General features: G+C 54.2%; 6 protein-coding genes across 6 annotated transcripts; 3 read left to right on the top strand and 3 right to left on the bottom strand.

The window, feature by feature from the left end:
• Positions 1-1,010: 1,010 nt before the first annotated feature.
• SETTUDRAFT_163042 (uncharacterized protein) lies at positions 1,011-1,963 on the bottom strand. Its single transcript, XM_008027293.1, has 2 exons — positions 1,850-1,963; positions 1,011-1,755 (listed from the first exon to the last, which is right to left on the bottom strand). The coding sequence occupies exons 1-2, from the start codon at positions 1,889-1,891 to the stop codon at positions 1,282-1,284; spliced, it is 516 nt and encodes a 171-aa protein (XP_008025484.1). The 5' UTR covers positions 1,892-1,963; the 3' UTR covers positions 1,011-1,281.
• A 1,442-nt stretch (positions 1,964-3,405) lies between these two features.
• On the bottom strand, positions 3,406-5,444 carry SETTUDRAFT_153696 (uncharacterized protein; the record flags this gene model as incomplete). Its single annotated transcript, XM_008027292.1, has 2 exons — positions 3,406-5,155; positions 5,251-5,444. The coding sequence occupies 2 exons, from the start codon at positions 5,442-5,444 to the stop codon at positions 3,406-3,408; spliced, it is 1,944 nt and encodes a 647-aa protein (XP_008025483.1).
• Positions 5,445-6,238: 794 nt separating this feature from the next.
• SETTUDRAFT_19446 (uncharacterized protein) lies at positions 6,239-7,299 on the top strand (the record flags this gene model as incomplete). Its single annotated transcript, XM_008026724.1, has 3 exons — positions 6,239-6,254; positions 6,306-6,539; positions 6,596-7,299. The coding sequence occupies 3 exons, from the start codon at positions 6,239-6,241 to the stop codon at positions 7,297-7,299; spliced, it is 954 nt and encodes a 317-aa protein (XP_008024915.1).
• Positions 7,300-7,491: 192 nt separating this feature from the next.
• SETTUDRAFT_88274 (uncharacterized protein) lies at positions 7,492-8,894 on the bottom strand (the record flags this gene model as incomplete). The annotated part of the gene is made up of 2 exons (XM_008027291.1): positions 7,492-8,679; positions 8,742-8,894. The coding sequence occupies 2 exons, from the start codon at positions 8,892-8,894 to the stop codon at positions 7,492-7,494; spliced, it is 1,341 nt and encodes a 446-aa protein (XP_008025482.1).
• A 241-nt stretch (positions 8,895-9,135) lies between these two features.
• SETTUDRAFT_163039 (uncharacterized protein) lies at positions 9,136-10,622 on the top strand. Its single transcript, XM_008027290.1, has 4 exons — positions 9,136-9,264; positions 9,325-9,413; positions 9,607-9,802; positions 9,982-10,622. The coding sequence occupies exons 1-4, from the start codon at positions 9,262-9,264 to the stop codon at positions 10,459-10,461; spliced, it is 768 nt and encodes a 255-aa protein (XP_008025481.1). The 5' UTR covers positions 9,136-9,261; the 3' UTR covers positions 10,462-10,622.
• A 1,407-nt stretch (positions 10,623-12,029) lies between these two features.
• SETTUDRAFT_115534 (uncharacterized protein) lies at positions 12,030-13,327 on the top strand. The gene is made up of 3 exons (XM_008027289.1): positions 12,030-12,248; positions 12,296-12,392; positions 12,449-13,327. The coding sequence occupies exons 1-3, from the start codon at positions 12,075-12,077 to the stop codon at positions 13,234-13,236; spliced, it is 1,059 nt and encodes a 352-aa protein (XP_008025480.1). The 5' UTR covers positions 12,030-12,074; the 3' UTR covers positions 13,237-13,327.
• The last annotated feature ends 533 nt before the right edge of the window (positions 13,328-13,860 follow it).

The raw sequence follows: 13,860 nt of genomic DNA, 5'->3' as shown, positions 1-13,860 counted from the left end.
AGAAAAGGGACCAACGGGGGTTAATTAAGTGGCCCTGGTGTGGCCTTGGTTGGACGCGGTGACAGCGCACAGTCAGGCGCCGTGTGGCTGATGAAAGACATGGTTCGCGAATGAAGAGGGCTCTCGCAGCTTCAGCCACAGTCTAGAGATGGGCCAGGTGGGTAGCGCGGCGATGGTGGCAATAGCAGCAGGCAGGCGAAGCTCAACGTCATCGCGTTCAAGCCTTCCAAGGCCTCTCCCAAGCCAGCCCTTGGTCGCCTTGGCCGCGCTGGGCACATGACGCAGGGCCTTTCTTTTGGGGTTCCCCGCGGCAGCCCATCCGCATCTCTCCATTGGCCGTTCCGCTGCAAGTCATATCGTCCAGCCATCTTGGTTGCTTTCCGTCGCGCTGCAACCCGAGTGCCTGCACTTGCACTTGCTACCTGGCACACATGCCATACAAGATACACTACACCGGCTGCGCGAAGCGTGTCATACTTGTACATAATGGACTACACCAGCAGCGCGAAGCGTGTCATGTGTGCGTGCGACCGCCATGGTGCCACGGACCTCCAACATACACACACACCCCCCCGGTGCAAGAAACATCGCCGCCCTCGCTCGGCATGCCCAGCAAGGCGTGTTGCAATATTGATATCCAAGTCTGCGTAGACATGTTCGCCCTGCATGCCCAAACAGGCAATGTCTGGCCCAAGCCATGGATGACGGCGGGCACAGCACACGCACCTGTGCCGGGCCGGCCTCGCGCCATTGGCTGCGCATTTGGCCGAATCCATGCCGCGCCCTACGTACGTGGCTGAGGTCGGCAGGGGCGCGTCTGATTCGCCCGTTTTCTTCTTTGAAACGGTGCAACCCCCGCCCTGCCCTGCCCCCGGATTCGCTGGTGGGGCTCTACACTACCCACCTACCCTACCTATGCCTACTCTACACCTACATCTAGTGCTATCCATCTGCATGTGCATGTGCCTGCTTATAGCCATCCCCGCGGAGCCGAGTCCAAGTCCAAGTGCAAGCTTTCGCGCAATGACGTATGCATTGGACTGCCAAACATGTTTTACATTACACAAACACTAGGTGGTGGGCATCCAACACCCTCTTGTCTCGACCTGCCCATTACCGTTCCGCGCCTATCGCGTCCATACAACCAGTGTTTCCCATGCTGCAGGCCCTTGCGCTAATACCCCATGTCCCTTCAACGCCATAGCCCCAATCCATAATTCTGAATCCATCACACTGCGCAAAAAATATCTTCCTCTTGGAAGTGCCAACCTCCCCCTCTTACTAGTCCTGCACCTTGTGGTCGCCCTTGATGACATCGGCATACGTCGGAGGTGGCCCCTCGGGCTGACTGGAGCTGCCCTCGCCACCCTGAGGTGCTGGCGCTGACGCACTCGGAGCAGGCGCGCTGTTCTTCGCCGCCTTGTGTCCTTGAGGCGGTGCAAAGCTGTTCGTCACACCGCTCTGCTGGCCCGGGAACTGTCCATTACTTGGCTGAGCCGCCACAGTGCCGTAATTCGCTGGTCGCCCCGCGCCTTGCTCGTGCGAGACGACATAGTACGTGACTCTGCCGTTGCTGCTGTTGCCATATTCGCGATCCGGAACTGGCTGGTAGGCGTCGTATGGATCTGGGTTCTGGAGGATCACGTACCAGGCGTGCAGAAGGCCTGGAAGGAACCCGAGACAGCAAAGCGCAAGGTTGATCAGAGATTCGGCGCTACAGAGGCCCTTCTTGACCCACACGCCTACGGGTGGGAACTATTCGTTGTGTTAGCATGTCAAAGCCCCAAGTCGTCGTCGACAATCCTTCCGTCTCTGCTTCGGCGGCAGCGGAGGGGCGCCGCAAACGTACCAGGACGCTGAGAAGCATCAAGAAGCAGTCGGAGCCGCACATGGTAGCGAGTTCTGCGTCTCGAGTGGTTGTACTGTGAGTATAGGGTATATCGAGTGTCGGCGCAATCGAGTCGAAGGTTGTCGTGGCAGACGGTTGCCTGCGCGCAAGGTATGAAACACTTGATCAGATGACGCACCTTGTGGCTTGGCTGTGGCTTAGCCATCCAGTGCACGGACTCGCCCGGAATAGCCCCAATGCTGTGTTGTATCCATGTACATTTGGTCTAGCTTCCGGTCTTCTATTGATTTCTAATATACTTGATTATTTATCCAACACAAGCTACTTTCTACATATCCTTCCTGTATCCACTACTGAAGATTCCAAGTTGAGCACGCCTGCAGCTGATCAATCCAGCACATGTGAGGAACCTGTAAAACTATGCTGCTGGTGTATTATTTCACTTACCCTTACTAAACTGTCCAAAGAGCTTTCATTAAACGTATACTGACTACTATTTGTTAGAAACATTCATCGTTCAGACAGCAGCCATATATGGTTGAATCACAACTGCTCAAAGCGCTCTGCATGCTGATCGTCGCAAAGTCCAGCGCCGCCTACAGCAAACTTGCAAGCATTCTTCATTGCGACAATATTGGAATATGCTTCTGGCATCATCCTGCTGCGCAGACAGACCGTACCCGGAGAATCTGACATGCATGCATAATACTCCCTCATGCCCATATCGCTCCATTGCTCGCTCCCATGTATCAAGCACCTGATCATCGTTGGAGAAGGCGCTTGCTGCAACGGAAGCAAGTGTCTCAATCTTGATGCAAGAAACACTTTTGACCTGGCTGTGACTGAAGAAGAGAAAAGAAACAAGGAACACAGACCGTATAACGATAATAGACTCCAAAGACCGGAAAAGAGAATCGATATAACATCTAGTAGACTGACCAGACTTTTGTGTGACAAGAAGATACCGGAGTTGGAAATCCCGCTGCTCCATGCTGGCATCGCTGGGTCAAATGAAATTGAATATCAATTTTTATGAAGATGAGGTTGAAATAGGCATCTTGGAAATGAATAAAGGAAGAAACAATAATAAGAATGATAAGAACAATAAAGATAAATCTGACAAAGCCGTGATGAAGCAACTTGCACAACAGACATGAAATGCTGATACACGCAGCTTCGGTAATGGCCCATTCTGGTACACACAATTGACCAGCTTTTGAGATGGAACTCTGATAAAAAGTGAATGGCCTCGTTCCTTGAGAATGGAAAGCAATAAATAGCAGCATGTGAACGATTTTGACGTATGAGAAATGACAAGGTAAAGACGCTCTTGTAGGTCATGAGCACGGCCGTATTTTGTAAAAGCGACAGCAAAGAACTGACTCTATCGTGAGAAGAAATGGCATAAAAAAAACTTGACTTGACGTCTGCTGAATCAAAGGTAAAAGGTGCGCGGGTCCAAGGCGTTGGGCTCGTGAATCGGCGTTCAGCGACGACTGCAAGACGAGTAAGGCTCTGACACAAGCGAGATGATTCCGCATCCATATTATACAATCTTACCTGTAGGCGGCATCGACTTGGGAACGCCTCTTCCGCTTGCTATGATCTTCCTGCTGTCGCAGTCTTGCATGCTCTTGATCAGCGTCTTCATAGCTTCTCTTCCGGGAAAACGAGCTATCGCTTCGCTCAAGGGACGATACAGCAGGCGCATCCTGTGGTGTCCCATCACCTTGGTTTCCCGGTTCGAAATCAGAACCAGCCATGGTTCGATTGCTTCCTTCAGAGCGCGCGGGACTTCCCCTGGTGCTGTCAAAGCTCTGCCCATTGCGTGGAGGTGCATTCCAGGCATCGTATCGCCGATCTTCTCGAGGCGGAGGCGGCCGAGAATTGGTTGCTGCTGACATAGAGCCGTATGGTCGAGAAGGCGCAGAGCCCGGTCCACTATTACGATAGCCACCGTATGAGTGCGCCCGTTGGATTGGTGGTACAGAGTCCCGGGCCGGAGCAGAGGAAGGGGTAGCTGATGGCTTCTCGTCAACCGGCGATGATTCTTTAGTCTCAGACAAACAATAAGGTACTGGTATTGGCTCGTTCGATGGGGGCTTTGGGGCGCCGGTTACGCCTAATTTGGCAAGGATATCCTCTTGACTCCCTCGCGGTGGAGATGGTGCCTCATGCTTCGCTGTGCTGGACGCTGCACTTCCGTGGTTAGTACTAAGAGCTTGTTCAAGATTATCCATAATGTCCCATGTGGCATCGCGCATCTCCATGTCCCCATCATGCATATCTACCTCGTCGGGCTCATCAGGTCGATCTCGCTGCGCGATGCAGTCTTCTAGCGTGACGAGATTGTTTTGCATGTCTTCGTCTGTAAACACAACGAAAACAGGATCGTCTTGGATCGTCTCCCACTCGTCGGTTTGCCGGACATTTAAAAAGGCTTCATGCGAATTGTCAGCTGTAAAGTACATGGACACCGAATCGCCATTATCCAGTTTCTCGGGTGTCGGCTTCAATGCTTCTTCTTCGGCCTCAGCAAAGGTTGATGGTAATGCACGAGTCACTTGCTTGGCAGGGTGCCAGATGATGACCCCAAGACTTAGGGCGGGATCGACGGGCTCATTGCTCTTGGGCCAGATTGCGCCGTCAAAGTCAAAATCCCAATCGTCCCAGGCCAAATACAACTGTGGCTTCTCGCTCGCACCCCCATCACTCATGCCGCTAGTAGGTTGAACGGGTTGCTGAGACGATTGAGATGTGTTGAGATGAGCAGTCGCCGGAGTGGGTGTTGCCTCGGGATCTATCATAGCCTGGCTGTGAGGCGGCCCATTGAAAGAACTTTGCTGGTTTGGCTGGTAGGATGCCTGCGCGTGCTGCTGCGACCATGCCCCGCTTTTGCCATATGTCGGATGGCTAGGATCAACAGCAGCAGATTGCGATGCATAGCCTGGGTAGCTGTTTTGAGCAGGAGCATAGGCCTGGGCAGATGGATGACTGGAAGCTTGCGAGTAGCTCGACTTTGGAGGATAACCAAACTGCGGCCACTGGTGGCTGTTCTGCGTCGGGGAAAATGGCTGTCCAAACCCAGGGGCTTGTTGGCCGTAGCCCTGACTTGCAGCAGGAGCAGCGTAGCTCTGTTGCGCGTAGTTTGCAGCAGCTGACGATGGCGGGACCCCTGACTGCGCCGACTTGTACGAGTTGGCAAATTTGTTAGCACCAAAAGGGCCCTGAGGCTGCGCCGGTCCACGATACCCCGGAGGAGGAGGATATCGGGTGATTATTGGGTTTCCCTTCTTTTTTGGCGGCCTGCACGGGAGTTAGAACGAGTGGCTAGCGCCGAAAACCCAGATGCCAAACGAGCACGTGAGCAGCAGCATATTGATAATGAAAGTGAGACCTACTGGCCATGTGGAGCGCGGTGAGGGGGACCAGTGGATGGATAGGCGGGTCCTGGCTGATACTGACCATATCCCGGGTGTTTTCCTGGTTGTTGTCCATATTGATAGGGCGGCTGCTGGCCATACGGGGGTGGGCCGTTTGCATATGGTTGCTGCTGGAAAGGCGCCGCACCCCCTACGGGCCCGTTCCAAGACATGCCACCCCGACGAGTAGTCTAAGATTTGAGATCCACGCCAGGCACCACGGGATCGAATTTTAAAAGAAACACTAATGGCGGTTGGTGACTGCCTGCTGTTGGGTGGCGTAGGCTGCGATGTGCGAGAGAGTTCTTGAAGTAAGTATGAGGCGCGCGTCTCGAAATTTGGTCCGATGGAGCGCACGAGCCAGGACAAAAGGGAAGCCCAAGCTCATAGAGGGGCGGCCAATTCAAAGTACCTTGGGGTGTGTGTGAGTTGCGGGTTCTAGGAGGCTACACTGCGAGGTGGGCGACGAGTAAGGGAGTGGACACGGAGAGGGAAACAAGCCTGGGCGCTGATGTGAGGAAACGCTTTGGAAGTAGGTATGGAGAGCACAAAAGGAGACGGATGACGAATTGCGAGTGCTGCAAAGGAGTATTCTCCCAGACCAATGGGGCACAACAGCTGCGACAGAGTAAGCGAGGGTTGGTGCTGGAGAGCCGGGAGCCTCATAGTTTTGCGAAGCATTGGCAGGCCGACGTTACATGGAGAGGAAATCTGAAGCGTAGTCACGTTTTTTGGGCGCTTGGGCCATCAAGTGGGATGCCTCCGCGCCCTAGAGGGAGCACCGCACATGTTGCCCCCCATCCCAAATCTTACGTCGCTCGCTTTGCGCCATCGCTCGCGTAGCGCCTCCCGATGCGCCTCTGAGGATGATTGTACGGTACAGGCACTCGCTCGCGACCAGTATAGACTCAATACCCTGAGCTGAGCCGCGGATGCTGCAAGTCCCACACACGCCAGAAACGCCATCATGCCCGGTCTACCGTGTACGTCAGTCGGCGCCAGTCCTCGCAAGCACGCATACTGACACTTTGCAGCCAGCGTGGACCTGGATGAATGCATATCCCGCCTGTCCAAGAAGGAGCTGCTCGCCGAGCCCGTCGTCGAGGCAATATGTGCAAAGACCAAGGAGCTGCTCATGAAGGAGAGCAATGTGGTGCACATCAGAGCGCCCGTGACGGTTGTCGGCGACATCCACGGCCAGTTCTTTGATATGATGGAGATATTCAAGATTGGTGGGCCTTGCCCGGACACCAACTACCTCTTCCTGGGTAAGTAGTCGTCTGTGTGGCACGCGACCTCGAGGCGCACGACTGACCGTCACCAGGCGACTATGTCGATCGCGGCCTGTTTTCCGTCGAAACCATATCGCTCCTCGTGTGCCTGAAATTGCGCTATCCGCACCGCGTCCACCTCATCCGTGGTAACCACGAGTCTCGCGGCGTCACGCAGTCGTACGGCTTCTACACAGAATGCTCTCGCAAATACGGCAACGCCAACGTCTGGCACTACTTCACCGACATGTTTGACTTTTTGACCCTCTCTGTTGTCATCAACGACCAAATCTTCTGCGTACACGGCGGCCTGTCGCCCTCGATACACTCGATCGACCAGATCAAAATCATCGACCGTTTCCGAGAAATACCTCATGAAGGGCCCATGGCCGATCTCGTGTGGAGCGATCCCGATCCTGAGAGAGACGAGTTCTCTCTCAGCCCTCGAGGCGCAGGTTATACATTCGGGGCTCAGGTGGTCAGGAAGTTCCTGGAAGTCAACTCCATGTCGCACATTTTGCGAGCGCATCAGCTGTGCCAAGAGGGCTACCAGATTCTCTACGACGACAGGCTGAGTACTGTTTGGAGCGCACCAAACTACTGCTATCGGTGCGGCAACATGGCCAGTGTGCTAGAAGTCAGCGACACGGGCGAACGCTTCTTCAACGTCTTCGATGCCAGCCCGGATAACGATGTCCACCGAGCTGAGCAGCAGCAGCAGCAAGGAAAAGAAGTGACGACGGAGTACTTCCTCTGATACCCATTTTACATAGAGAAGCGTTGTTGTTGTTGTTCAACGCTAGCCTTGCATTTGTCGGCGTTGGCAATAGACACGGTGTTCGGATAAAGATATCTTGGCTATGTACATTCTAGCACGGCGTCAAGTTATGTCCGGGCGTAACAATGCGAAATTTCGACAAATGCGTGGTCACATGCTTGTGTTGCTGCTTCAGCAACCGAGATACTTGGTTTCAACCCATCGCGCTTCCTCATCGGTCCCCAGTCTTGCCACCACAATCCTAATATCGGGGAACACGCTGAGGACCCTGTTCAGCCCAACCTTTCCTGCAGTATATGTCACAAAGACTATCTTGTGCTCCGGCACCCCGTGATCGACGAGCACCCTGACGGCCATGAGCGCCGCCGCGCCTGTGGAGAACTGGGGATCCAGGACCAGAACCAAGCCGTGCTCGGCAATGTCTGTGGACAGGGCTCGGAAATGCAGCTCTGGCTCTCCGGTTCGGTAGTTTGTCTGGATCAACAATCTTCCTGTCCTGCAATCAGGAATGGTTCGTCGCAGGCCTGTCTCAAAGGCACTGCCGCCCCGCAAAACGACCACGGCACTGACATCTGCATTCTTCTTCAATCCTTTGTACGTGGTGTTCTGGGGCGTGGTGACCTCATACGACACAAAAGGCAAAAAGTCGGCTGCCGTCTCGACAAGCAAGGCCACCATGCGATCAAAGTAAAAGACAAAGTCTTCTCTCGATGTCTCTGGGTTCAGCAGCAACGTATGCATGCCCCTGACCTGGTTGGTTTGCTTGAGCACAATGGCATTCTCGCTGAGTGGGCGGTCCTCGGCAATCTTGCCTAGCCGTCGGAGTTCTGTCTGGTGCTGTACGCTTTTACTCTGCAGCGTTTGGCGAACCTGGTTGCTCACCATGGTAATGGCAACCTTGTTCTCAATACCTCTAGGGACGATGAGATCAGCAATTTCTCGTTGCGGAGCCACGTATTTGTAATAGTTTGGCTTGACGAAGGAAAACCACTGTTTGATGCAGCCCTCGATATCACGGCCACGCTCTTTCACGTCTCGCACCAGACGTCTTGAGAGACACAAATCGGCATCGGCTTCTGCGAAGATCTTGAGGTCCAGGAGCTCGAGTACCCGGGGGTCGTGCAGGGCGAATATGCCCTCTAGAATAATGACATGTGGGGAGTAGATTGTTGTGGTCTTGGGGAGGCGGGCGTGCTTCTGGAACGAGTAGATGGGCACCTCGGCCACCTTGCCATTCTTGATGTCTTTCAGGCGGTCCACGAGGATATCGAAGTCTATGGCGTTCGGGGAATCAAAGTCGAACTCGTTACGGAAAGCCGCTGCCGATTGCTGGGGCGTGAGGGGCTTGTAGAACGAATCCTACATGCAGTGTCCCTTAGCTGGCTGGAGCACGTGACCCACTGTACAAGACTGGAACGAACCATAGATAAGATGACTACCCAGGGCAGGTTCAGCGAGGCGACAATAGCCATTGCCAGAGATGTTTTGCCCGAGCCTGAACTACCAGCTACTCCAATGATACTCGCGTTGCCCCATGGCGGTTCGTAGTGTGTTCTTCGGCCAGCTGAAGCCATCTCTCGAATTCCCGTAGCGTCTTGAACACCTAGCGGGGTATTTTCAATCTCTGCCTTTACCAAGTGCCACGTCTTTGAGTGAATATTGAAGATTCCAAAAAGTGAATGCAGGGTTCCAGACAGGGAGCTGGTTTCTGCCCGTGGGTGGGCTCTGACCTTAGTGTCAGGCTTACCTAAGGGGACCCACCGGCACTAGTCTCGCCAAGCGCGCAAGCTCAGTCTTCTTCTCTCACGAAGCTCTACCCGCAAACTTTCTCCCACCACGCAAATCTCTGCGTGACCGCCAGCACACTCGGCCCACGGTCGAGCAGCTCCTACAAATCACTGATGGATGTCGGCTGAGGTTCGCTGGGCGTCTCGCTTCATCATGGTAAGCTACGCGGTGGCTGGCTGTCGCAACCGTTCCCCCCCCTCTCTAACCGGTATGCAGAGCTCATCGACAGTGTCCGTATCGGCGGCAACGCCAACACAGCATCATCCCTTCCAGCGGAAAGTGGATGATGTGAAACCCTCGAAGACGTAAGTTGCCCACAGTCGGCGCCGCCTCTGCTACGCGCTTTCGCATGATGAGTTCAAAATAAGTTGGGAATCTCTCCGAACCAACATGTGGAGAGCATGTTAACTTGTATCTCTGATGTTGTCGTAGCTTGGGCATGGCGCGCTACCTAGCCCATATGTACGAGGTGCAGCAGTGCTAACATGGCTTGTGCAGGGACATCAATTTTGTCATCATGGACTACCTGGTCAGCGAAGGCTACCCAAGAGCGGCGGAAAAGTTTGCCAAGGAAGCAAACATCCAGTTGCCTCTTGAAGAGGAGTCTATCCAGTCCCGCGTAGAAATACGCCGGGCTATTCATGCTGGCGATATTGATACCGCCATTACTAAGATCAATGATCTGAATCCCCAGGTATGCAAAGTTCATATTACTTGTTTGGCACCACGCCCTTGCAGGATTATAATCAGTTTCATGCACCACGCAGAATTCCTTTGATGATAATCAAACCTTCAGTCCTCAGTATGATTGCAAGCAGCTCCATCTACTCGTCTCGCATAGCTGTCCATGGGCTCTGCTAACGCGCGAATCAGATTCTAGACACAGACCCAGCCTTGCACTTTGACCTGCTCCGGCTGCAGCTGATTGAACTTATCCGGGCATGCACGTCATCTGCCGCCTCTGATATCACGCCTGCGCTCAACTTCGCTTCATCGCAGCTTGCTCCTCGGGCAGCGACCAACGCGGATTTTCTGAGAGATCTTGAACTTACAATGTCGTTGCTCATATTTCTTCCTGCGGCGCCAGGCACTCTGCAGAGGGAACTGAATGAATTGCTGGAGCCGTCGCTGCGGCGGAATGTTGCGAGCAAGGTCAATGAAGCTATATTGACAAGCATGGGCGCTCGTGGAGAATGTCGCATGAGGAGCTTAGTACGCTTGCGGCAGTGGGCCGAGACCAAGGCACGGGCAGCCGGAAAGGATCTACCCTCGTCTTTACCTCTTGGGTTGCAGGACGCCGACGATCGGCCGGCCAATGGGCATGGTGAGGCTGCCGATGTGATGGTGCAGTAGCTGTGCATGCTCGATGTGTTTTGTGACGATGGGCGGTGCGGGTGTGATGGATTTGGCGAGCGGCAAGGCGTTTAGAGTGGTCGAGTCGGGCCTAATGCCACGATACAGTTCCGGTAACACGGAGCTTCGCATGTGTATGTGCAATTGACATGTATTGATGATGACTTGTGTGGCTGTTGTCGAGGCTAAGCTAGCGTCGAGTATGTTGTCACCCGGTCGTGGCCCTGGGACGCTGGTGTTGTGGGCGCTGTGATGTCTTCGTCAGTGTCAGTGTCAGTGTCGAGGGTCAATGTGCAGATGGATGATGTATGGCTACGCAATGCATGACGGCTAAAAGTCACAGAGGTGCTCACGTAGGCATCACGGTTCTCAGCGCGAGGCAGACATAAAGAGGGGTGCTGCGTGCGGTGCGCCCGCAGAGAGAGCGTGGTGGAACCTCTGCCCCCCTTCCCCTCCTCTGACGGCGGTAGCAGTGTGTAGTGGTTGCTTGGCCGCCGATGTCGACGCCCGCCGATCGCCCTGCCCCCGTTGTTCCGAGCTGTTGATGGGCCCGTTACTCCGCAGCCTTGAAGGCTTGTCGACGTAGCCCTCCGCCGACTACCCCGCCATGGCCCGCTTAGCATGCCAGGAGCCGCATGCAATGGGCCTGTCCGAATGGCGCCTGGAACCATGTCATTGGGCCGTTGCCGGCATGTACCTCCTTGGATCGGCATAGAGGGACACAGCGCGCGTGGAAATAGCGTTTGGGGTTTGCGCTCGACCGGCCCAGTTGGAAGGCTGCCAGGAGTCGTCCATGGGGACTTTGCATCTGCGCTCACATCAGCTGCCTCGCCTCGCCGGTGGAGACGCCAGGCAAAGATGCATGGCAGAGACACCGGGCTAGGACCGCGCGTGGGAGCTCACGACGAAAAGACGATTGTGAGACGAGCCATCTGGTGATGCATCCACAGCCACCACCACTACGATTTTTTTTTCTTCGTCGCCAGTGTCGTCGTCTCTGGTGCGGCCGCGGGCACCACACAAAGTATCAGGAGATATCTGGCCCAAAGAGGCTAGGCGCTGGACGTCGACGACGCCCCCACCTCGAGAAGGGCAGCGTTCCTTGTGCCCCCTCACCCCATCGCACATTGCTGCCCACCATCCCTGGCCGCGAACAAGTCAGACCACTCTGCTTCTGGACGTGCGTCCTGCTGCTGTGGTACCAACATGCTCACGCTATCGTCCCTGTCGCCTAGCCGATGCTTCGACATCCGCCACGCTATCCAATCTGTGCCATTGTACCCCTCCAACAGGTCCACTACACCCTCCCCCAGGCCAATGACCAAGCCTTACCATGGACCGCCCAACTCCGCCGCGCCGAGCAGCACGCCCGGAGCGGCCATGGATGAGCGGACATCCAGGCCCTGCTCTCATCCGTTTGTCGCCGGGTGGGGTCCACGGCCTTGATCTCTCCTTCTCTCACTCTCACGGCGGCGCCTGAGCGTATATAAAGCGCCCCTCCGTGGCACACGACTATCCAACAACACCCTCATCCTCGAGTCTCTCTCTCATACACACACACACTTTCCACAGACACCACCCCAGCCCAGCACTTCCCACAGCCCGCCGTCAACATGAGCAACATTCCCACCGAGCAATGGGCGCAGGTCATTGAGAAGACCGGCGGTCCCGTCGAGTACAAGAAGATTCCAGTCCAGAAGCCTGGCCCCGACGAGGTTCTGGTCAACATCAAGTACTCTGGTGTCTGCCACACTGATCTCCACGCCGTCAATGGCGACTGGCCTCTGGTTAGTATGCCAATGCTTCTCTCGTGAAGCCTGCTGACTTGTATTAGCCAACCAAGCTGCCTCTGGTCGGCGGCCACGAAGGTGCCGGTGTCGTCGTGGCACGCGGAGAGCTAGTCAAAGACGTTGAGATTGGCGACTATGCTGGTATGCTATATTGCTTTTGCTCCCACCCGTGGCTGGTTGACGCTAACTCGCGCCAGGTGTCAAGTGGCTAAACGGCTCTTGCCTGTCTTGTGACTACTGCCAAACAGCCGATGAGCCTCTCTGCCCAACTCCCCTTCTGTCTGGATACACTGTCGACGGCACCTTCCAGCAATACTGCATCGCCAAGGCTGCCCACGTTGCCCGCATCCCCAAGGAATGTGACCTGGCCGCCATTGCACCTGTCCTCTGCGCCGGTATCACGGTCTACAAGGGCCTGAAGGAATCCGGCGTCAAGCCCGGCCAGTTCGCTGCTATTGTTGGTGCCGGAGGTGGTCTCGGATCGCTCGCCTGCCAGTATGCAAAGGCCATGGGTGTACGAACCATTGCCATTGACGCTGGCGAGGAGAAGAGGAACATGTGTGTCAACGACCTTGGCGCCGAAGCATTCGTCGACTTCTCGACATCCAAGAACCTTGTCGCCGATGTACAAAAGGCAACGCCCGATGGCCTTGGTCCCCACGTTGTCATCCTTGTCGCCGTCAACGAGAAGCCATTCCAGCAGGCTGCTGAATACGTCCGACCCCGCGGTACCGTCATCTGCATTGGTCTCCCAGCTGGTGCTTACCTCAAGGCGCCCGTCTTTGAGACTGTCATCAAGATGATCAGGATCCAAGGTTCATATGTCGGCAACCGCAAGGACAGCTCTGAAGCCATTGAATTCTTCCGTCGCGGTCTGATCAAGGCTCCTTACAAGGTGGTGGGTCTGTCTGAGCTGCAGATGGTCTACGACAAGATGCACCAGGGTGCTGTTGTTGGACGCTATGTCCTCGACACATCCAGATAGAGGTTTATTGATGGCCAGAGGAGATGGTTTAGTGTAATGTATATATGAAGTTTATGATAGTCAATGACAAATTTGATTTCTCTGAACCTGCAATGCTAAATTAAATTACCTTGACCTCGACATGATTGCAATTGCCAGAGCTTTAGACTTGGTTTTGACATGGCTGTATCTGGAATATCAATATCTACATAGCTTTGAATGATAATCCAAGACTTATGAGATATACTTACTCATGTCTATTCTTATTCTTACTACAGAAGTTGTAATCTCCACGTATCACATCTCACGCCCGCCGCTAAGAAAACTTCACTGGGAATAACAAAGTTTGTGAGACGAAATCTTTTGAGATGTATATATATATATATATATATTCTTAGCGTTAAAGTTGAAGTTGAAGTTGGACTTGGAGTTGGCATTAGTAAGTGGGGATTCATGAGAGGGGTTGGGGTTTGACTTGACTTCAATTGCATGAGAGGATTACTTACTTGGCTTGATCCAAGTACTTGGATTAGAAGCTTTTTTTTGATTTCTCGGCTATAGTAAAGGTCCCCCCCTCTCTCTCTCTCTCTCTCTCTCTCTCTGTGTATATATATATGTGTGTATGTGTATATGTGTACCTATGTA

Source organism: Exserohilum turcica (assembly GCF_000359705.1).
Source record: "Exserohilum turcica Et28A unplaced genomic scaffold SETTUscaffold_2, whole genome shotgun sequence".
Taxonomy (NCBI): domain Eukaryota; kingdom Fungi; phylum Ascomycota; class Dothideomycetes; order Pleosporales; family Pleosporaceae; genus Exserohilum; species Exserohilum turcicum.
This window is presented reverse-complemented; position numbering and strand designations above follow the sequence as displayed.

Coding starts and splice junctions, on each gene's coding strand:
- SETTUDRAFT_163042 (XM_008027293.1), bottom strand. CDS start 1,891: ATGTGCGGCTCCGACTGCTTCTTGATGCTTCTCAGCGTCCTG. Junction 1,756..1,849: donor TGATGCTTCTCAGCGTCCTG/GTACGTTTGCGG, acceptor CACAACGAATAG/TTCCCACCCGTAGGCGTGTG.
- SETTUDRAFT_163039 (XM_008027290.1), top strand. Junction 9,414..9,606: donor GATGTGAAACCCTCGAAGAC/GTAAGTTGCCCA, acceptor TGGCTTGTGCAG/GGACATCAATTTTGTCATCA. Junction 9,803..9,981: donor TCAATGATCTGAATCCCCAG/GTATGCAAAGTT, acceptor CGCGCGAATCAG/ATTCTAGACACAGACCCAGC.
- SETTUDRAFT_115534 (XM_008027289.1), top strand. CDS start 12,075: ATGAGCAACATTCCCACCGAGCAATGGGCGCAGGTCATTGAGAAGACC. Junction 12,249..12,295: donor TCAATGGCGACTGGCCTCTG/GTTAGTATGCCA, acceptor GACTTGTATTAG/CCAACCAAGCTGCCTCTGGT. Junction 12,393..12,448: donor TGAGATTGGCGACTATGCTG/GTATGCTATATT, acceptor AACTCGCGCCAG/GTGTCAAGTGGCTAAACGGC.